Source organism: Oreochromis niloticus, linkage group LG9 (assembly GCF_001858045.2).
Source record: "Oreochromis niloticus isolate F11D_XX linkage group LG9, O_niloticus_UMD_NMBU, whole genome shotgun sequence".
Taxonomy (NCBI): Eukaryota; Metazoa; Chordata; class Actinopteri; order Cichliformes; family Cichlidae; genus Oreochromis; species Oreochromis niloticus.
Genome location: NC_031974.2, coordinates 26,288,804 through 26,310,598, shown reverse-complemented (window position 1 = coordinate 26,310,598; position 21,795 = coordinate 26,288,804). Strand labels below are relative to the sequence as shown.

The 21,795-nt window shown below is 41.2% G+C and overlaps 2 protein-coding genes and 1 long non-coding RNA gene across 6 annotated transcripts in view; 2 read left to right on the top strand and 1 right to left on the bottom strand.

Annotated features, from left to right (window-relative positions):
* Nucleotides 1–1,470: 1,470 nt before the first annotated feature.
* Nucleotides 1,471–8,357, bottom strand: LOC100709205 (crystallin J1C). 3 transcript variants are annotated; one of them, XM_005461382.3, is made up of 10 exons: nt 8,212–8,357; nt 7,621–7,687; nt 7,081–7,260; nt 6,304–6,402; nt 5,674–5,766; nt 5,438–5,594; nt 5,245–5,360; nt 3,503–3,580; nt 2,409–2,548; nt 1,471–1,818 (listed from the first exon to the last, which is right to left on the bottom strand). In XM_005461382.3, the coding sequence occupies exons 2-10, from the start codon at nt 7,685–7,687 to the stop codon at nt 1,720–1,722; spliced, it is 1,029 nt and encodes a 342-aa protein (XP_005461439.2). In that variant the 5' UTR covers nt 8,212–8,357; the 3' UTR covers nt 1,471–1,719. The 3 variants fall into 3 exon arrangements, with proteins under 3 accessions (XP_005461439.2, XP_013120455.1, XP_013120456.1); XM_013265001.3 differs by having other exon boundaries at nt 7,621–7,690; nt 8,212–8,293; XM_013265002.2 differs by having other exon boundaries at nt 7,621–7,710; nt 8,212–8,271.
* On the top strand, nt 7,267–12,798 carry LOC112847743 (uncharacterized). The gene is made up of 3 exons (XR_003221499.1): nt 7,267–7,447; nt 11,231–11,251; nt 11,865–12,798. It is a non-coding gene; the product is annotated as an uncharacterized LOC112847743 (long non-coding RNA).
* A 1,526-nt stretch (nt 12,799–14,324) lies between these two features.
* Nucleotides 14,325–21,795, top strand: part of vav3 (vav guanine nucleotide exchange factor 3) — a 92,669-nt gene continuing 85,198 nt past the window's right edge. The window contains exon 1 of one of the 2 annotated variants that reach the window (XM_019362926.2): nt 14,325–14,798. In XM_019362926.2, coding sequence (XP_019218471.1) covers nt 14,592–14,798 — 207 coding nt within the window. In that variant the 5' untranslated portion in view covers nt 14,325–14,591. The remainder of the gene's footprint in view (nt 14,799–21,795) is intronic. The other variant, XM_005461384.4, reaches the window with a different exon arrangement.

Sequence of the window (21,795 nt, the reverse complement as noted above, 5' to 3'; positions counted from 1 at the left end):
CTTAAAAAAAGCGAATTTTTAATTTTTTGTCTTTTTTTTTTTTTTCTAAAATTCTACTTTTTAATTTAACTGAGCCCGGTTTCCTTTTATTTTATTTACTTATTCTAATTTTCTCCTGCAACACAGGAATGTCTCAGCCTTTGGGAAAAATAAACTCTTTTTTTATCTTCTAAACTATAACAACTTTTTCATTTTATACTTCTCACTCATTCTGTAAACATTTCAATATAAGCTAGACATGGAAAAAATCCAGTTTTAACGAGGGCAAGTTTTTATCAGGGTGCTAACAGTAAAAAAAATAAATACTTTTTTCTTTTTTAAGTCACGTTAAGTTTCTTTTTTAAGACCTTTGCCATTCACTTATTCATGTGCCTTTGGTAACTGTGTGAAACTATTCTGTGAATCTTTCGTTATTATACCATTAATACAAATAAAAAGATTGTTGTTAATAATAATAATAATAATAATTTAAGGATACATTATTTCTATGTTTGACATCAACAGGAGGAGGTGGTGTTGGTTGGGTTTGTGGAGGCTCATCTGCCTCCTATAAACTAATTTGCAATTCCACTGAAAGTAAAGTGCACATTAGAGCACACACAGAACTGTTAAGTACACTTTTTCCATAAAAACTGCTGACACGTGTGCTGTACCCCATCAGTAACACAATATCTTTTGCAAACATCAGCCCTTTCTTCAAAAACATCTTAACAAAAGCAGAATTTGGAATAACAAAAACACTCTTCAGGTCTGGATGTGATTATGCCAAAGTGAGCCGGTTACCTGCTGTGTGGGAGGAAGTCAGGCAGAGGGAGACATCAAATGACTTCCCCTTGCAGGCTACCAACGCACAGTCAGCCTCAACCTTTCCACTCACCAAAACCTTGGCTCTGAGATTTCTTCATCCAAACATTAGTGCAGTCAGTGTTTAGGAAACATAGCTTAAAATCACACATAGCTCCCTTTTTTTCTTTGCTAAGATAACAAACAGTACCAGTTTAAATACACTGACTGACAGCGTTAACCAGTCAATCTCTGAATGTAAAACTTTTACTGGAAAAGCAACCCAGAGGCTCCAATGGGAGCCTACACTCAGATTTTTTTCTTCAAACCCACCCCATGTCAAAGATATCAAGGATTTGGCACTGCCTTATGTTTGGCTAACTTTCAGAAGTGTTGGGGCGGGTGCATTAAACATGTGAATATTAATGTCAGCACTTTCAGGAAGGCAGAACAGCTCCTGTGAGAGAGAAATAAGTGGCAGTCTCTGCGTGTTCCAGTAGTAAATCTGTGTGTATCTGCTCTTTCACTTCACAATAACAGAAAGTTCTCAAAGGAGTAAGAAGACAGAAACCCACTTAACTCTGACGGTTCAGCAAAACTACTCTCTCTCATCAGACATGCTTCCTAAGATTAGGAAATCCCTACTTTCCACTCCACAGGAAAGCAAACAGCAGACAAATACAAATGTCTCAGTAACACAAGTTTTTATTTGAGAATAGGTTACACAAGCTTTTACTGGGTTTTTTTACATGATGCAGCTTTGACCGAGCAAATAGATTCGAGTTTCATTCAGCACAAGACTTTAGAATGCAACTGTCATGGATAACTGTGCCAAAGTACATCTGCAACTTGAGAAAGTCTCTTAAAATGCAATTATCCACAAATTCTACATAGATGATGAATTTGTGGGGGGAAGAAATTCAAATTGAACTATGATTACTGAATCTTTTTGACCACTTTTTCAGCTAGCTCCAACAGCAGAGGGTATCTGAGCGTCCTCTTCCTCCAAGACTCTGGGATTCCCTGGAGGCCGATCTGAAAGCACATCGAGATGACAGCTGAAAGCATCAAGCAAGCACAAAGCTCTCGGCATATCTGAGCTCACTGTCAAACTCATCAAAGGAGCTCCAGGGGTGCACAGAACAACATGCAAAAAAGGATGGATTTTGGTGTCTCTTGCAGAGTAGATACATTTGGACTGGTTTGTGCTTGATGCCAATAAACACGTAGAATATTTTCTCCCATTAGTGCTGTATATCTCACATCTGTACTGGAAGCTTGTGGCTATTCTGACGCTGGTGATATCCCACCTACAGCTGTGCAAATATTGGTATTGGTGCAATGTCATCTGGCTGACGAGCTCACAGTTGAATGTCTTCACATTCTGGTGGTGTCACAGCTGTATGAGGTGCCGTTAATGTCTTTTCCTGATTCTGACTTTGCTGATTTTGTTTGTACCAAAGTAGCAACAGTATCCACTTACTCCATGTTGCCTTATCTTTTCAATGAACAATATGTAAAAAGTGTCAGTGTTGAATGTAAACACTTTTTTCTAGTCATACACTAATTTGGATAAGTCACTCATGGCTCTTTTTATGTGTCCATCAACCATGTTCCTACAGTACCTGTGCCCCAAAACAGGCTCCAATGAAGGAGGCTCGACTGGCGGTGCATCCCCCGCAGCGCATGGTGTCTCTGACTGCTTCGTCCAGCTGGTTGAGTGTCAGGACTCCATGAAGCGCTCCCTGGAACGCACCGGGCAAAGCTGGAAACAAATCCAGTATGAATGGCACATGGTTGTAACATCCACGTTACTGGGCTCTTTAATGTTTTTACTCTTCCTTATGATGCCACACTATGCTGTAATTCAGTTCAATTCAAATTAGTTTCATTTATATAGTGATAATTCCCATCAGTCAGTCAACACAAGATGCTTTATATTGTAAAGTAAAGACAATATGACAATGCAATATTAGACAGAACCCCATTGGACGACCCCCTGTGCGCAAGCACTTGGCGACAGTGGGAAGGAAAAACTATGTTTTAACAGGATGAAACCTCTGGGAGAACCAGAAGGGAGGGGCAACCAACCGGTTAAAAGCAAGGGAAAGAGAAGAGAGCAGAGAGAGAGACAGGACAAAAAGCACACTATGGAAGAAAGAGACAGAGTTTGATAATAGTTAAGTACAGCAGTGGTATAAAAGCACACAGGAAGTGAAGAAGAAAAGCTCAGTGCATCATGGGAAGCCTCCAGCAGCGTAACGAAGGGAGGGTTTAACTATAAGCTCTATCACAAAAGTAGAGACAGAGTCTGTTTCCTGACTCTAAACTGGGAGCTGGCTCCAAAGAGAAAGGCTCTGAAAGCTGAAGGTTCTCCCTCCCAGTCTACTTTTAAATACTAGGTATCTCAGACTGCAGGCTAACTAGGAACCACAAGTTAGCCTGCAGTCTGAGAGTGAAGTGCCCTGTTAGCATATTAAGATACTATGAGGTCTTTAATGGCTTTACAGTATACTTAAAATGTACATTATATTAATGGCGGGAACTTTCCACGTGTACATTAAGTATCTGAACCCTTTGAGCCCTGTAAAACCTGAGACACTCAACTCAGCGGGAAGGGGAGAATGAAAAGCCAGGAGGAGGGAGACCATTAGTCAGGAGATCAAAGACTGGAGAGCTACACTGACAGGAAGGGTCCTGCTGCTGCCTGCTAGCTTACCTCATGTGTTTGTGAACACGGCAGGTATGAGCTGTTGGGATGTCTTGGTGAGGTTGTCCTTCACCTGGCTGATATGAGCTTGAGTGGAGACATGAGAACAGAGATAAGATTCACTGTTTTTTACTCAAGCACCAAAGCCCTCTCACAACGCATAGTTTTTAAGCCCTTTCTTGCAACAAATTACTTTTGATTCTGAAATACAAACTGAAAACTTTAAATGTAACCGTGTCCTGGTGTGCAATATCTTCAAGTCTTAAAGGAAAAGTTGCTTTCTGTCAGCATGCTTATTTAAAGGACATAATGGAGAAGTAATGCAAAGAGAACCACCAATATGCAGCTTTTTTGTAACAAAACCCACGATAGTGCCTTGCATGGACTGTATGTACAGGTATGCAATGTACAGGCTACAGTCAGCTGTGACCTTGGATTTGTTCATGGCTACAAATCACATCTGTAAACATAAACAAATCAGTCAAATACAACAAAACCATGAATGCAGCATACTTTTAATTCACATGCTAATAATGTTTTTTACTTTTTCCTGTTAAGTTTGTGAATGCAATTACTGTAAAGTATGATTAAAGTGAGACATAAGCACTTTTGCTACAGTAAAGGATTAAAAGACAGTCCATCCTGTGTGTTAATATTAGTAGTTAAGACAGATGCACCAGTTAGCATAAGCTAACAGATGCACCAGTAAGCCTAAGCTAACTGGTACATCTGGACAAAAAGCTTAATGTTTTTATCCTTTTTCTAGCTTCTGAGTGAAAGCTAGCTTGACATTTTGTGATTTTTTATGAGTTTATGAGTTTATGATAAATTCAATCAACATTTGTTGATTGAATTTAAAGCTATGAAGCTAGAAATTGCTAACCTTGGTTTAACATAAAGGCTTAAAGGGAAACTTTAGACAGTATCAAAGATGGACTTAGCTTTCTAGTCAGAAAAATGAAGCCAATGCATTCTATGCAAAGACCACCAGATGGCGATATGCTTTGGTGGCAAAAAAAGTCCTATAGAAAACTATGGGAAAATTGATTTATGTCTCGCTCTCTGTGAACACTTTTCTGATGATTTCCCTCAGTCACTCAGTTTAAGCAATGCTGAGTAAAAATTGAACAAATCTAAGTTATACTTTATTTGAAATGTGGTATGAAACTACACACTAGTTGGCTAAGAATTTAGTCATTAGCCAATGTTTACATCCAAATTTACAGTCACATCCTCGTCTCACTGTTACGTTCATTTTTTTTCCCTTTTGTGCAACAAAGATGAAACACTTATCTCGAAGCTTCAAAACAGGACTTGGAAACTAATGGCTGACTTTGCTGTAGCTCTTTTATACTGTCTCTGTCCAAGGGTTAAAAACATCGGCTAATCAGCAGCTCTATAGCTCATTAGTTGTTTGTTTAAACTGCTCACTCTTGGGCTATTTATAAGACTTAGTGAGAGTTGAGTTCGCCATTTCCCTCATATGCCAAACCAAAGTAGGCTAATCAAACTTTGGTTCTAGCTTCATATTTATATCCATCTGTTTTCACGGCTGCTTCTCCTGTTCAAGTGTAATCTGCAGCCTATCACAGCTGTCACTGGGGAAGAGCCTATCACATGGTTAACAAGAACAGTCATTCAGAGCTAAGGCCATTTAGAATCACAAGTCAACCAGAAAACTCACACAGGTACAGGGAGAACATGCTAAATTCAATTTAAATTCCATATTGAATGAGTCTTTAAACCCTTACCAATGACAGCCTTGTCCAGCTCCTGAGGATTCTGTCTATCGGGGTCATTCAGCTGAGCCAGAACTGCATCCACAGCATTGGGATCTGGACCATTCACAATGAAATGCTCCAAAAACCTAATGTTGCACAAACAAAGTCAGACAGATGGATAGAGGCTTGCAATTCCCTAGCCTGCCATAACGTGTCCACTTACCTCGCTGCAGCCAGTGTCACAGCCACACACATGTCATTATTCTGGGTCACGCGAATGGCTTTTTCCACTTTCTCCAGCATCTCAGGTCGCCCGGCGTACATAGCCACCACAGGAGCGATTTTAGTGACACCGTCTATCTGACAGTCCACGTCACAGCCTCAAAGACGAAACACATGAAGATTATAACCTTGACAAATCAGGGCATGGAAAAGTCTTTGCGCAGTTGTGATATTTACCAGTTTCTTCTTTGCCAGCATCGACATTTCTGATGAAAACCTTCAGGCTTGCATTCCTCCATGGGCCATTGATGGGGAGAATTGCTTTGGGGCCTATCAAATGCAACAAACAGCTGCTTTATGAGGGAGGGAAGAATTGGTAGATATACAGCAGGAAGAAGAGGAAAAGAAACATTCCCTTGGATGTCCTGATGGAGCTGTTTAAGTTTCTGCAGGTGGAGCTCTGTTCTCTGTTCAGTCATGATGGCTATCGCTGGCCATGATGACACAGCTCCTCTTATATTAGTCCAAGAAGACATAAAACCATCTGCAGTTCATTGTACCCAAAGTGCCCCGTGGTGCTATGGTAATTTACTGCACAACAATATTTATATAACACCCTGACAGCAGAAAAAACAGCCAATATTCAAAGTGCTGGACAAAAACCAACTAAAGAAAAAAAAGAGGAAGTCTGACTGTGGAACATTTTCATGGAAAGGGAATGCCCCCATCAGCAGGATGAAAAACAGCATGCACAGAGTTATCATGCAGAAACACAGGCTCTCACAAAGTTAATCACCACCTGTTAAGCTGGTGATTAACTCATGGAAATTGCAAAATTGATAGACGGCAGCCACATAAGCACAGTACCTCCTTTCTTTCTGTATGGATCGTTCAGGGGCAGATCGTAGACCGTTCCTGGTCCAAAGAACTCATGAAAGCGCTTGGTCAAGTCTTCCACATTAACGCCTGTCGAAACATGGCAACACTCTGCGTCAGTGCAAGTATTTCTCACAGGCTTCACGTTAAAAGGTCATGGTTTAACAATGTTATAAACTAATAATATAAATGTTGGGTAACACTTTATAACACAGCTGACGACTTAAGGCACAATTCCCCAATAATTAAATGGAATTTAAATGTATTTGCAATTATATTAACTATAAATACTTAAAGGTAGGCACACTAGACGAAGAAAGTAACAAATACTGTGAGTAAAATCTAACCAGTATGTAAGTCATTTTAAGTAATGTTTAAGCAGTAGTGCATGACTTTTGTGTTTTTACAAGAAAGGGGGCAGAAATATATTATTTAAGTAATCTGAAATGCTGCATAATTTCCTCGTAATTTTGCAGAAAAACAATATTTCCCCATATGACATCATAAGTGTGCTAAATATTCGTATTATGGTTTACCTCGTCTAAATTGCAGGTATTTTACAGGAAAGGAGACTCTCAAGTTATGCAGAACTTAAAATTACCCATGCACTGTGTAAAATTACTTATGATCACTTAAAGTATTTGCACACTACCTAAATTTACTTACAGTAAAAACGTGATTTGTTACCGTCTTACTCTAAATTCTAAATTAAACACACTGGCAGGTGTATGACGCACAGTTGCCGCCTGTCTGAGTGACTTTCACTACCTCCACACCGACTCAGCGACTCCAGCAGGACGTATGCCTGGTCTCCATAGCAGGTCTGCTCGCCCGTCGTCCTGCGGTAGAACGGATTCGCTGACTGAGGCCGAAACTCTGGACAGGGCTCCAGATCACGGAGCACTGCTTTCAGTTTGTCCAGGTCGTAGATCCAGTGCATGGGCTGGGCTGTATAATAATGGATATATTATTTGGTGTTTGGCTGCTATGCAGAAACTCTGGTTTCATAACATGATGGGTGAAGATGACATCCAGGCACCACCCCTGTGCTTTATCAGTCCACACAGATGTTGCTTAATTGTACTGATATGAAATGTCATAACACCAAAGAAGGGAGAAAATGTGACGTATAAAGGTAAGCTTCACAGTTTTACTCTAAGAAATAAACATGAATTCAACATGAACCCTGTGAAAGCATCAGGCCTATGAATTATTAGGATACGGGGGACTAAAAGAGAAAGATTTGCAATATGTAAAACTCTGTTGCTAATTAACTCACTCCCAGTATCTGCACTCGGTTTATCTTACCTGCTGCATCTGCCACTGCTGCCCCGATGATGGCCCCAGTGGCTCTGTCTGCAACACTCGAGGACATCTGCTTTCATTACAGACAAACAGTTGTATAAACGGGAAATGCTGCATTCTTATATAAAATGGGTATTCTTATTATAATAAAGCATAAGCCATAAAGGCGACTCTTGTCTGAAATGTCTGTAATTTTCATTAAAGAAACAGGAATGTTTCTCCGTGACGTTGGAAATGCTTCTATGTTGCCAGCAACTAAAATGCTTTGACATGTTTAGTTTTAATTCACTGCTTTCGCTGGTTAATGCTGCATATAGAAAATCCAGATGCACAAGTAGATCTTTTATAATGGGATCAAACTTGCCTTCATGGACTTAAATACCACTTATTTTGACAAGAAAAAGACGTTACCATGTAAACTTACACAACACAGCATTGGCTATATGTGATTATGTAACGTCTGGTGAATAGATTAGAGGTATTCATGTCTATTCCAGACTTTATATCTATAGGGAGAGCATGCATTTACTGTATATGGTGCATCATAAAGTATAACTTCTGTTAATAACAAGAAAATGTTTTATTAGTTCCTACCTTACGTCCAGTCTTCTGCCTTTGCCATACCGCTTTAAGTGCTCTTGTGTCACTGACAGTTAAGGATAAGGGGAGGGCAATGATAAGCACACGGCAGCTCAAGAAAAATGAAGGCCAACTGGACGTCGAAATGCAAAGAAAAGTATAAACAGAATACACGGGGAGGCTGATGATAATGTCATCAGTTCTAATGACATTATCAAATGAGATGAGAGTCTAAGATAGTCATTTAATAAGATTGCTGTAAAACATCGATTCATTATGGACAGACAGACTGATTTCTCACAGAACCACACAAATGTCGGGTTTATGGTGGACCTCATGGAACATATAGTGAGGATCACTAAACTACAAATATCTCCAGCAAGCCATCCAGTTACTTCACACAATTAAAAACTAGACAACCTTGAATAATTTGGGTTCATCTCATCAGTCCATGCATTTCATGGTCATTTTATATTTAAGGAGAAGTGAGAGTACACTTTCAGAGGAAGGAAACACACATTTCACATTGTGCCATTCTGCAGACCTAACGCTGGGGGTCACACCCTTCATCGTCTCAGCCTGCCTCTTTTATCACACATAGACTTTCCTCATTTGACCGCATGTGTTTAAACTCAAAACCGTTTGAATAACCTCTTTTTTTTCGTTTTGGTTTACTTGCGCTTAATAAGCTCTACTCCAATACCGCCTGGCAAATTACTCCCTGCAGAAAATAGCCCTCATAGACTCCCTTTGTCACTTTGATTTGGTATGCTCTTTTTCTATGTATCTTCCACTCCATTGCCTCCATTCTGACACGTTCCCAGCTGATCCTCACCGCTGCACTGCTGCAGCAAAGCCTGGCCGGTCTCCATTTATCCCAGGCCTCTCATGGGTATCCCAGGGCATTGATTTCTCTTCTGGCCTCCTAAAACAGCAAAATAGAGTGCTAAGGGTAAGGTCAGACAATCAATACCAGTTACAGTTGCCGTCGGTGTTACGGTCGCCTTCAGTGTTACCTCTGGGTTATACAACCCCAATTCCAAAAGAGCTGGGATGCTGTGTAAAGTGTGACCACAATAGAACACAGAAACCATATGAAATGTCTCAGAGAACTTGGGATGGGGCCATGTTTACCACTGTGTAGCGTCCCCTCTTCTTTTAAGATCTGTTGCCATGAGCATCTGGGAACTGAGGAGACCAGCTGCTGGATATTTTGGATATTAATGTTCTTGTTCTTGCTGCTCCGTAGTCCTGGGTCTTCTTTGTTATAGTTTTTCATTTCATGATGTGCCAGATGTTTTCAGTTGGTGAAAGCCCCGGACTGCAGACAGGCCAGTTCAGCAATGGGGCTCTTCTACTACAAAGGTTTTCAATTCAATTCAATTTTATTTATATAGCGCCAAACCACAACAACAATCACCTCAAGGCACTTTATATTGTAAGGTAAAGACCCTACAATAATACAGAGAAACCCCAACAATCAGACAGCTCCCTATGAGCAGGAAAAAAGGCTCAGGTAAGGGCAGCTACTTCTGCAACCTGGATTTGTGGACTGCACGGCGAACTCTGGAAGTGTTGCTGAGCCCATCACATGCATTTAATACTTATTTTCAGCCTTGTCTCTTGAGGAGAATCTGGATGCTTGTTTGTTCTGTAGATGATAAGATATTCAAAGTGGTAATGAACATTATTCTGGAATACAATTTGTAGATACATTTTTTTCCTGATCTGTTGCCACTTAACTTAAATAATTGTAAAATGTTCCTCCAGCTGTTTCTTTTTAGTACCACTTACTTTTCCACCCCATTGTTGTCCCATCCCAACTTTTGTTGCTGCCATCAAATTAAAAATCATCAAATATTCTCATGAAATTGTTAAATATCTCATTTTCACCATTACAACACAACATCTATGTAATATTGGGAGCTTATAAGATTTGCAAATCACTGAATTCTGTTTGAAATGTACCTTTTACACAGTGAATGAAGTGATGAATTGCATATAGTAAAATAAGAGACTTCAAACAAGCGTGGTTTAATGAACACATGCAGCCTGTTTGAATTCATGTAAATATATTGAGTGACAGGTACGGCTAATAGATCAATCTTCAGAAGGCAAATGGAGAGCATTCGCTTTCTCTGTCAGGGAGCTAACACGCCTTTCACAGAGGGGGTGAAAGAGCCGCACATAACAGATCACATGCTGTCACTAGATCAAGTGATACAGTGAGAGGGCTGAACCGCCGTAATTTACAGGCGGACAAGATGGTATTGATGGAGTGTGGACAACACTGCAACGCCCGCATGCTCGGGGGACTGCTAAAGCTTGGGTGCTCTGATCAGCTGGCAAGACAGTGGGGAGTGGAGGAGATGCCACTCAGTTAGCAGATGTCAATACTAGCTAAGTGTCAATGTGTAAGGGGTGTGAATGCTGACAGCGTGGAGTAGCACATACAGGATGGCTAAAACAGGAATAGTTAATTTAGGGTCTCTTTTCTGTGTCAGAAAGTAGCATAAGACTGAATACAAATGTACCTCAGGCACCACTTCAAGTTAAACAGGTACAGGTGGTTAATGTGGTGACAGGGCCACTTCCATATCCACAGGTCAAAAGGAGAAATATTATGTAAACCATGCTGTGTGAAACATTAGATTCTTGTATGAGAGTTCGTGACTGAATACAGTCATGTGAAAAAGAAAGTTTTTACAGGATTCTGTGCAGTGCTATGAAAAACTACCAGTACCTTTAGCCTCAATAACTGGTTTCTGTTTGTCTTTAGCAGTCTGTTGTGTCAGTGCGGCCCAGTCTTCTTTTTAACAGTGCTTCAGGTCTTTGAGGTTTGTAGGCATTCATTCATGCACAGCTCTCCTGAGGTCCTGCTACAGTCGGATTGAAGTCTGGACATTGACAGGACCATTGCAACCTCTTCTTTTCTTGTTCTAGATTTGATGCTGCGCTTCAGCTCTTTGTCCTGTTGGATGACCCAATTTCAATATAACCAATATAAACATATTTTTCTTGTCATTTTTCTCAGGTTGACTGCATCTAAATAGCTGTAAGTAGTAAGTTAATCCAAATCATCATGGTTATTTGTAGAAAAAGCACAGCTAGTAAAACATTTTAAACACCCAATGAAGCAGGAGGAAAAACCAAGTTGATCTCTGGTGAAGACGAGTCTTCTTATAATATCCTTTTTGTTCCTGAGATATATTCAGCTCAGTCTTTCATCTTCTTTTTCTGCCATATTTTTGGTTTTGCTTCTCCTCAGTAGCTCAGTGAACCTTACAGCTCGTCGACTTGATTGTTGACTTTAATTATGTGCTGTGACGAGACAAGAAAATAAAAAAAAATCCTGGCACTGAGATCACATCTGCCATATGTGCCCAGACATTATCATGCTGTTTCTTGGACGCTCAAATGGTTAGTCATTACCTTTCAGTTCTAAGCAGCAAAATAACCCAGAAACACTCAGATCAGTTGTTTGTGCATTAAGGGAAAATCGAAGGCAGTAATACCACGGTTTGGTGCATTTACTTCAGATCACTGGGTTTTTGCATCTCTGTGTAGCTGCAACTTGAGCTGAATATATACATTTTTATGAAAAAGGCTGAAAATGCATGGCAGAAAATCCTCCATTAAACTTTAAACTCTTGTGTGTTTACCCACAGTCCCCATGGACACTAATCAGAGGTATGCTGATAATTGTCATGGCTGTCCACTCTGGGAGAGGAAGCTGAAACAGGAGAAGGGTGCAGAGAGGTCCGCCAGCATCCGGCTGCTAGCCATCTCTCCGGTCATCTGTGCTATGCCAGCCATGGCATCCAGAGTGAAGCCTGCGGAAGACAAAGCTGGATGCTTACAACCAAACCGCACAACCTCCCTCCATATTTAATCACACTAAATCTAAATGCAATGTGGATAAACAGACGCGCAGGCATTCCTGTTCCAACCCTGACATTCATCCAAGTCCAAATCTGCACAAATAAGAGGAGAAGAAGTGGAGATGAGGAGCTGAGATGCGGGGCGGGGATCACAGAAGTGTTTACAACCACAAAATGCTGGAGACTAATCTTCACGGCATTGTTTGCACGGACCCCATGTGTTCAGTCATTTCATGGAAATAGACTCGGCAGTATTCATCTGCACGCATTCTTTGCATTGCATTTATATATATACATATATATTTACGAGTGGTTATCTGCTTTAGTGCACTGAGAATCTTACTGAAAATGAAATTAAAGTGGAAGATGTGCGTCTCATCTCTTCTCATCTTCTCTAATTTCTGGGCCCACTCTGAGAGCAGCCTCATGTAGCTCTGTTAATGAGATTACCAGCACTTTCTTCTTAGGGGATTGTATTAGCTTTCACATGCTGGACTCTCACATTCCAGTCGCTGTTATGTAATTCATACAGTTTTTGCAACGGGCAGGTAGATTGCTCCGCTTTTTAAATCTTTCTGTAGCAGTATATCGTTCTGCTATTAACTTTTCTGGCTTTTTTTTGTCTCCTCTGCAGACTTTCTGTCGTGTATTGCTTTTTATTGTGCTAGCACACCAACAGGAATCAATAAAAGTAGTCTAATTTCTCTCACAGGTGCACTCTCCTGCTCCACCTTCATGCCTGGAGCTTAATTGCATTGCTCAACAACATCATGCCAGCCGCATGGGATGGAGTCTAGGTGTGTGTTGGGCCAAACAACTGTGTAAGGCTACCCAATAATCTCACATGTGGTAAAAGATGAAAAGGCAGCTCACACGTGCTGTACTACCCCACATCCTTTCCATTTCCATTACCAAGCAGTTCAGTACACTTGATCTGATGCATGTAAGTCTGAAGAGTCAGCTTAGCATACTCTGACTAGCATTCTAGTCTAAATCTAGTCAATTTTTCTTTCTTTCCCCGCACAGAACAAATAAAAGATAAATCCATCTTCAAATAGACCATATATTGGCTCAGTCATGCCACTCTTTTGGAAGAAATAGCAGACTGTAGCATAAAGTCGCCTTTTCCGCAATTGTATCAAAATGATCATTAAACAAATACTCTAAAAGCAAGCCAATCTGTACTGTTTTATGGTAAAGATCACTGGGTTGTCCAGTTGTTTATAGTGTTTATTTAGTGACTGTTTGAAGCTTTATTAGGATGGAAGTAGATAAAAAAAACAGAAGTATTTGTGCCATAATCAGGTAATGCAGGTTCCATAATAATTCATGTTCCTGGAATGGTTTTATCTGATAAGGAATAAATAACAAAGAAATAAGAAAATACTTTGCAGAATGACAAAGTCGGACAAAAAGCGTGAGTTCTCTTTTCCAACATTTGACAAATCAGCGGCAGCGCCGTTGAAGTCTGTCTGGTTAAAAGTCGTTGAGTGCGCAGCGTGTCTCCAGCATATTGAACATCAGCAGATAAGGCACATCTGCCTTCTCGTGCATTCACTCATGCAGGATTTCTTCTTCAAACGCCCTCACTGCATCACTGAACAGGAGCGTGTGGCCACCCTTGACTGCAGAAAATACAAAGCAGGCACATGCAGGCAAAATGCTTCAGTTCAATACTGTCCTGACGTGGAAGGTGATGGGAAAGGATCAGGAGGGGCGCACCACATAGTAGTACACCACATACTTAATGCAACAGATATAACTGCTGTAAAACACTCCAGTGTGACTTATCTCAAAAGAGGGTACAAAGAGATATTAAACAAAAAAAGTATTTAAATAATGTCACATTTTATGGGAAGAAAAAATGCACGTGTGCTAAGTGGAATGAAAGTGGGTTCCGTATCTCACACAGATATTCGTTTAGTGTGTGTAATCATTAAAGCATTTAAGCAGCACCTCCCATTACTCTGTCTGTGCAGCTGGAATATTTGCAGACCTTGGACTTGATGTAGTTCTGATACTTGGCGGTGAACAGGAGTTTAAAATGCTTTAGCGCCTGTGTGTATGTGTGTGTATTTAGTGTAATGTGACTGTATGCTTTATGTGGTTATGTCTTGCATTGCAATAGACGCATCTCCACGAGCCTATGGGTGGCAAGCGGAAGAGGTGAAGAGCTGGGTGAGGGGGAGGGAAGAGAGTCATAGAGAGATGGAGAGAGAGAGAGAGAGCGTGAGTGAGTGAGAGAGGGAGCGAGAGAGGGAGAGAGAGAGAGATAGGAAGGGTGCAGGGTGCGCTCCATCCACAGCCTCTCTCACTGTGTCGGACTGTCATCCCTGGAGCAGTCGCCTGAATCTCCGCCACCCTGTGCAGCGGTCCTCCTCAGCTTTCATCGGGTTTTTAGAGTTGTAGCATGTAGCATGGATACGATTTAGGCTAACGCGTAAAACACCACCTAACAGTCATTAGTTTCATTTAAAGAAACCTCCTGAAGCTCACCCGGCCGAAGTCACAATAATGATGGAGTACTGGAGGCAATGCGCGCTGTGGCTGATAAACTGCAAGGTGCTCCCAGCTAACCACCGGGTTACGTGGGACTCTGCTCAGGTATTTGACTTGGCTCAAACCCTCCGGGATGGAGTCCTCCTGTGCCATCTGCTCAACAACCTGAGACCCCAGACCATCAACCTGAAGGAGATCAACCTCCGGCCGCAAATGTCACAGGTAAGAAGCGGACCGCAGACACCCCCTATTGTCCGTTCCTTCCTTTCGTCGCCGAAACTTGGCCCCGGTGGAGAGGGCCAGACTCCGTTAGAACTGAGCGGCTTTAAAGTTTCATTGCTTTTCGGCAAAAATTGGACTCCTGCTACAACACCACCAAATCTTAACTCGACTGCAGAGCCTTCATTTGTAATTCGGCACAACGTGGTACACAAATAAAGGCACGGTTTCAACAAATGTCGAACTTTTCCAAAGATTTTGGTTGCCGCCGATCCCCAAACTGTGTGGTTCAGCGGCGGAAAGCGGCACAAAAGCGACGGTGTCAACTCACGTTTGTTGCCGTGTCGTCAACTTGAGGGCCTTGTCCGTGTGCGAAACGTATGTCGAAGAAAAAAACGTGCTCCTTTCCATTTCGAGGAGCTCATATTTGCTGTTTTACGGAGTGAACGGGTTTGACAGACGGAGGGGAAATCGCTAAAATGTAGGAAAAAATGAACGGAGTTTGGTAGCCAACTTTGCGCTGCATGAAAGTTGTAGCGTGAGCGAAAACGACCACAAGCTGACTTTCTCAAATTCTGTCACTTCACTTAGTAGCTGCTGGTTAGTGGTCGCTGTACACTACACAGGTCAAAAAATAAACATGGGCTCTTCAGCAGGCCCTTTGCGCATGATGTTTGTACACAGGGCATAAAGGTTAAGCCGTTAAGTTTTGTCGTAAACGATGCTAATTAGAGAAATTGGGGTTTTTTTTGTTTAAAAAAAAGATGATTCACGATGATAGATAGAAGTGCAGTGCTTTAAAAAAAAGAGAAACCAAGCAAAAATGGCTTGTTTGGCTTGCCTAAGAGTTAACAAAGGCAACCATATAATCTCCTTTGTCTTTATTTTATGGGACAGATAGATATATAGACAGATAAATGTGGCCATGTGGCTCCACTTTTATTTTGATACCATCTGCTTCAATGACAGGACAGCTTGAACCAGGACCAGATTAATATTCATCTTCATAACAGTGAATCTGGGCGTCTGGCGTGGTGACAGCACACACAGCGACATAGCCACTCACCTACTGAGTCTGCAGGCCTGTTGTAGGAGTATTAGACTGCCTGAATAACACACACAGTCGTGCACACACACTACCGTGTGTTACCTGTAATCGATGCTCTAATGCTCTCATCCACTCCAAACAGGTGATTAAGGTATGATATCAGTACTGTGATGTACTGCACGTCTGATGGAGAGGAGGGGATTAGGCTTGTTTCCTGGAAAAAAAGCGCAGTCGATATGATATGCAGTTACCGCTCGTTCACAATTGAATTGGGAATCCGCTGTTTGAGCTCTGCGTCCGGGTCAAGTGGACGTTTTAAGAAAGCCTAGAAGATTTTAATGTTATCAGGGGCAGTGGAAATAATCCTTTTCAAGGATCTGCTTACACAGTCAGTTCAGTCAAAACCTGATCGGGGCTGTGAGAGAAGCCTATTAGTCCATTTACTGGCAGATGTTACGTTTGAATCAATGTCACTGCTCTAACTGAGAGTTATCAATAGTTGAGTGTTGTCTGTCAGCCGTGACATAATGAGATGCTGTGTGTGGAAAGGTTATGAACTGCATTTACGCTCAGTGCCCGGCCTGTCCCGGCCTAGACTAGGTTATTTATAGACAGACTGTGTTTTATGCATGGTTGGATGGCTTACACACATCGAGTCAGTGATGAAGCCACACTCAAAGGCAAATTAGCATTAGTAGTAGGCTTGAGCACAATCCCATACGTTTACAAAGTCCATTTGGTGATGTTGCCACCGTGTTTTTGTATTTCCCAAATTCAAGTTAAACAGTGTGAAATAGCTTTCTGTGTTAAGTCCGAGGTTTCTAGGTGGGTGTTATTTTGTTGCAATTGCTAACGCAACACACATATTGTAGTTCATCTTTTGCTTTTTGCAGCATACACTAGGGTGTGAAGTGCATTACTTCCTATTGGCTGAACAGAAATCATAGCAGCAGTTATACACCTTTATGACCTCTTTATATGTTCAGGTACTCTTAGCTTTGGTTCTGCTTACAGAGTATTACTATGAGTAGCAAGTATTTGTTCTCAGGCTGGCATGTCAGTAAAACCATAACTCATAGCTTTTCCTTTCAAGCACATTCACACCACATGAGGCTGGATATGAACACCCCCAACTCCTCCTACATGCACATAATCGTAAAAAAAAAAAGGGTGACAGAAGCCCCCCTACAACTTTCCTCCCTCTGTCTCCTCTAAGTTAAATTTATGAAACTGAGGGTGGAGCTGCTTCCCTTTTTCACCCTGCATAATTCATGAGGATCGTGGCAGCTACTTTATCATTGGCCAATAATAACACATGGGACGCCACTGTGGCCTTACCCATGGGACCTACGAGAGGGAAAGACAAAGGCAGTGGTAGGACAGGGCTACAAAGGGCCTGTCTAGTCTCCACAGAGGCATCTCAGAGGACATAATGGGACCTGCAGGGCTAGCCTGCTGCATTGAGGTTGGCTGCTTTAATTAATGTATGATGCTTGAGAATCTCTGGAGAGCTCATGTGCGTGATGTTGAAATCAGAAAGGGCTGCTTCTCTTTCTGCACCATTAATTGTGTTTAGGTTATTTGTAAGGTCTATATTGTGTTTCATTTCTGTTAGGAAATGGAGCATATCAGGCCATCAGAGACCCAGTAGGTCACTCGGATGTTGGATGAAAAAGCTGTGAAATGATCAATAAAGTACCTGATGTCTGTGTATTTTTTATTTATATAGTGCCAAATAACAACAATAGTTGACCAAGATCTTACAATAGTGCAGAGAAAACACCAGCAATCAGACAACTATGATCAAGCATTTGGCGACAGTGGGAAGGAAAAAACGTCCTTTTAATAGGAAGAAATTTCTGGCAGACTTAGGGAGGGGCAGCAGTCTATTGGGGATTCTCAACTCATACTAATGAAATGAGTTGATGTGTACTGTAGCTTTTTTTCTGGTGAAGGCTACTTTTTTAAAGCCTTGAGTTTAGCCTTTTCTCTGTTGGTCTCTTGGTTTTTGAAGCCAAGTGGCCATATTTGGCTAAGAAGTTGGAGGGCTAAGTTAACGCTAATGTTTACTTGGTTAGCGAAGTGCATCCATCAGTTATAGGGAACACAGTCGTATATACATGTTATAAAACCTCTTAGTTGGTCTATTACTACCAACTGGGCAGCAAAGAACAGTTTTTTGTCAGGTAATTGCGTAAAAATTCCAGAGACGGTGCCAACTAAGCTAAGGGGAAGCTTTGAAGACAACTCGCAGTTGACTTAGCGGCCGATGTCTCACCTGTTTAGGCTTCAATACAATGTAAATAAATGAGGTATGTAAAAATGCACCTCTGCTGCTGTTGTCATTAAAGGGGAAGTTGTCCAAAAAGAGAGTGAACATGTTTATTTCTTAAGTGATGTTGGGCAATGGAAGAGTCTGTGGGGGCTGACTTGTTTTTAAGCCTTCTAGAAAACTGCAGTTTATGTTTTGGCACTGGTGTGTAGGCATCTTTTTTCAAACTAAGAGGTTGCCCTTTGGTGAAAGGAAAAAGAAAGATGTCAGTGCAATGAACAAAGATTGGTTAAGTAGACATTCGTCTGTTTATGTGTCTGGAATTGTGTAAACGGCACGTCATTTGCTTTTACCTAGCATCAGTATATCAGTATCAGGACCTAGTATCAATGTAAAGCAAGAATTTGACCCATTTTGATCAGCGCTTTTACATTGCAGGGACGACCATAATTGTAGTCTAGACACAGCTCAACCACAGCCAAAGCAGCATTCTGGTTTTCTACCCAACAAAGACCACATAATCAGTAGTTGTTTTTGACTCAGTGGAATTCAGGCTTTAGCTTTAAGAGGAACCGTGCTTGTCATGGTGCAACCAGCAAACCCTCCCTGTGTGAGCTGGTTGCATTTGTCTGAGTGTCTGTCACAGAATGTACTAAAAACCCAATAGTGAAAGGATAGGGTAAAGGACAACCAATGACTGGCTGTGAATTTGCAAAGAACGCCATGAAATTGTTACTGCGTTGGGTTTAAAAGCATATAATTATATCATTTGATTGAAGTTGAAATCTGCCCTTGCGCCCCAAACTTGTCTAGCCTGCTGTTGCGTTCCATGACACAGGATTTTAAACTGCAGCTTCAGAGTGAGAACGCTGCCGCAAAACCAACCAGCTGCTAAAAGTCTGTCAGTCAGACCGGCCGTGAGCCTCAACGTGCACAGGAAATCAGGAAATGGAATAGAGGAAGGAAGTGAAACTAAACATGCCCTCGATCAAGCTCAGACCAAAGAACGCAATTAAGAGAAAAGCCACTTCTCTCTTCACAGTGCATGAAAAAAGAAGAAGAAAAAAAAGAATTGTTCTTTATAGAATTGTCTTCAAAGATGTCAAGGCCGATTCTTCATTTTTGGAAAGCGAAAGTGAGAGAATGACGGCGTGTGAATGACAGTCTGGTCTAATTTTAACACGCCTTGAACAGCAGAGAGGTTTTCAGAGAGCACTGAAGCTGATTAACTGTCAAAAAAAAGCAACAGAGGATGCTTTCTTAATTTTTGTGCAGTGAAGACCCGATTAACACATTTATGAATTCTATTAATGCGATGCAGACTAGTGTGATGTAATCTATCCATTATACTCTTTAAAACAACTAATAAACAGCAAATGTATTTATTTTTGATCGTTTTCCATAATACATATTGACAGGTGTGTGGTTTCACCTGACCTGGATATGACTCTTTAAAGGTCTTGTACACACGGTACGCTGAGAGAATGGTATTATACATTATACATGGCACATATGTATATTTTATTGGACTCAGACCAAAGTTCTGTGATGCAAAGCAAAGAAGCCACTTTCCCACAGTGAGCTCTGTGTACAGCAGGCTTCAAAGACTCAGAGGCTCGCACTTCAGTTGCAGAGACAAAAGTCAGATACAGAGATTTGAGTGGGAGAATGAGAAAGACAGAGAGAGGATGTCTTCATTTTCTTTTCAGTGCCTGTGCAATGAGGCAAGTCATATAAGCTGAGCAAAGGGGACCTGCATCTACATAACAGATTGCGATCCTGTTTAAAGACGTGTAAGAAGGCGCCTCCGATGTCAGCTTCTAAATTTGCATTTGCACGAATGTTTCGAGTAGCAAAGTTCAGGGTTTGGTGTGAAGTATCAGAGTCCAATTACAATGTATTTATAGAGGAATAAAGCTTAGTGAATGAAAAATCGAATGTAGTTTTTTATAAAAAAGCAAGGGAATAGATATTAGGGATGGGGGGAAAATGGAAACAGCACAGTATAGTGATATTTCACATAGTGATCTTATATCGAGACACTAAATATTGATATTTTACTGTGAAAATACTATGAAGAAAAGGGCTAATCTTATGCACCGCAATCCTGAGATAACGTTAGCCGAGCAAACTTAAATTAAATCGTCTAAACTAAAACACCAAGGCTGGACCGCTTACCCCGACAAAGCTTTGTCCTAATTCAGAGCAAACTAATGGCTCAGTCACACGAGTGAAAATAGAACAAAAAAACTCATTGACAATAGTGTGACATCAGACTGATATCAGACCAATAGATTATTGATATGAGATCGATAGCAGACTAACTTTGCCTTATGACAACATTTATGGCAGGTTTTAGTGACAGTGTTGTGTATGTGTGCTTGACAATTTTAGCTTTTTTGACACCGATATTGGATATCGGACAGATATTGACAAAACTGAACTCTGAGGACATAATTTCCAGTAAAGAAAAGGTTAGAAATTACAAAATGTGCTGTTGCGATACTCAGCACAAAATGTTGAAAAGAAAAGGCGTTAGATTCAATGTAAATTTGTACGTCACAGACTCGCATCTCACAAAGACCTGCTCTGTGGATTCGATGGACACTACAAAGTGTGCTTTTCTTGTTAAAACAAGTCTGAAAAGAACTTCTAATGTTTTTGTGGAAGTAAGAAACTGAAGTTGAGTCTTCTTGCTTTTCAAGCACAATGAGGTCTGTGGAGTTTGATACATAGAATCAGAAAGTGTGAGTTTGATATCTGAATGGATTTAACCTTCTCAGCTAGTTTCCAGTGGCGTCACTTTGCCTCTCTGGTATCATATCTCATTACATTGTAAAGATTTTGCACTGGAGCGTACTTTTTCAGCTTTTCTGCTTCTTTCTGTTGTCTGTTGTTATGCAGGAAAACAGCACCAGTGACCATCCTTAATACTTAATATTCTCATCCTTATTGTATGCGCACTCACACCTGTGAGTCCGCGTTGCATGCTAATTTTGCACACGCGACCAAGCGCATGCTATTAGTATGCAGTATGCAAGGGTTCAGAGACAGCTCATGAGTCCCATGATGACTCCATCTGAGCTGTTGGAGCTCGGCTGCCCTCGTTGGTTCATTTTGAAGGAAAGATTGCACCTGTCAGAGTGTAAACACCACATTACTGCACTCATGCACGCCACGTTGTTGCAAGGCTCCACGGCCTTCCATTTACAATTCCGGTGCAGTTGCGCTAGTTTGTTCCAGCGTGTCACCCCGATGACGTTCACGTACATGTGCGGCTTTATGTACAGTGACATGGATGTAGACATTTGCAAAGACGCCATTGCGTTGCATCGCACTTGTGCACAGAGCAAACTGACCTTTCTTCCTGTCACCAAGGTAACAAGCCGAACCACAGCCAACCGGTAAAGGCTACGCTCCAGTGCACGTTAAAACTATAGGTAATGTATATGCTGATTTTATTAGGAGCTATTCGCTGGTGGAGAATGTACTTGCAATCAATATTTATTATGTTACTCAGTTGTGGTTCTTTGGATTCAGTTAATCACTGTTGAGTGCTCTGAGAGCTTTAAGAAAGTCAATACTGTCTGTTGTCTTTACTGGCAAACAATCATCATCACGAGTGACATTTAGTTTTCAAGGAGACCCTTGGCGTACAGTATGATTATGAACATTTAAAG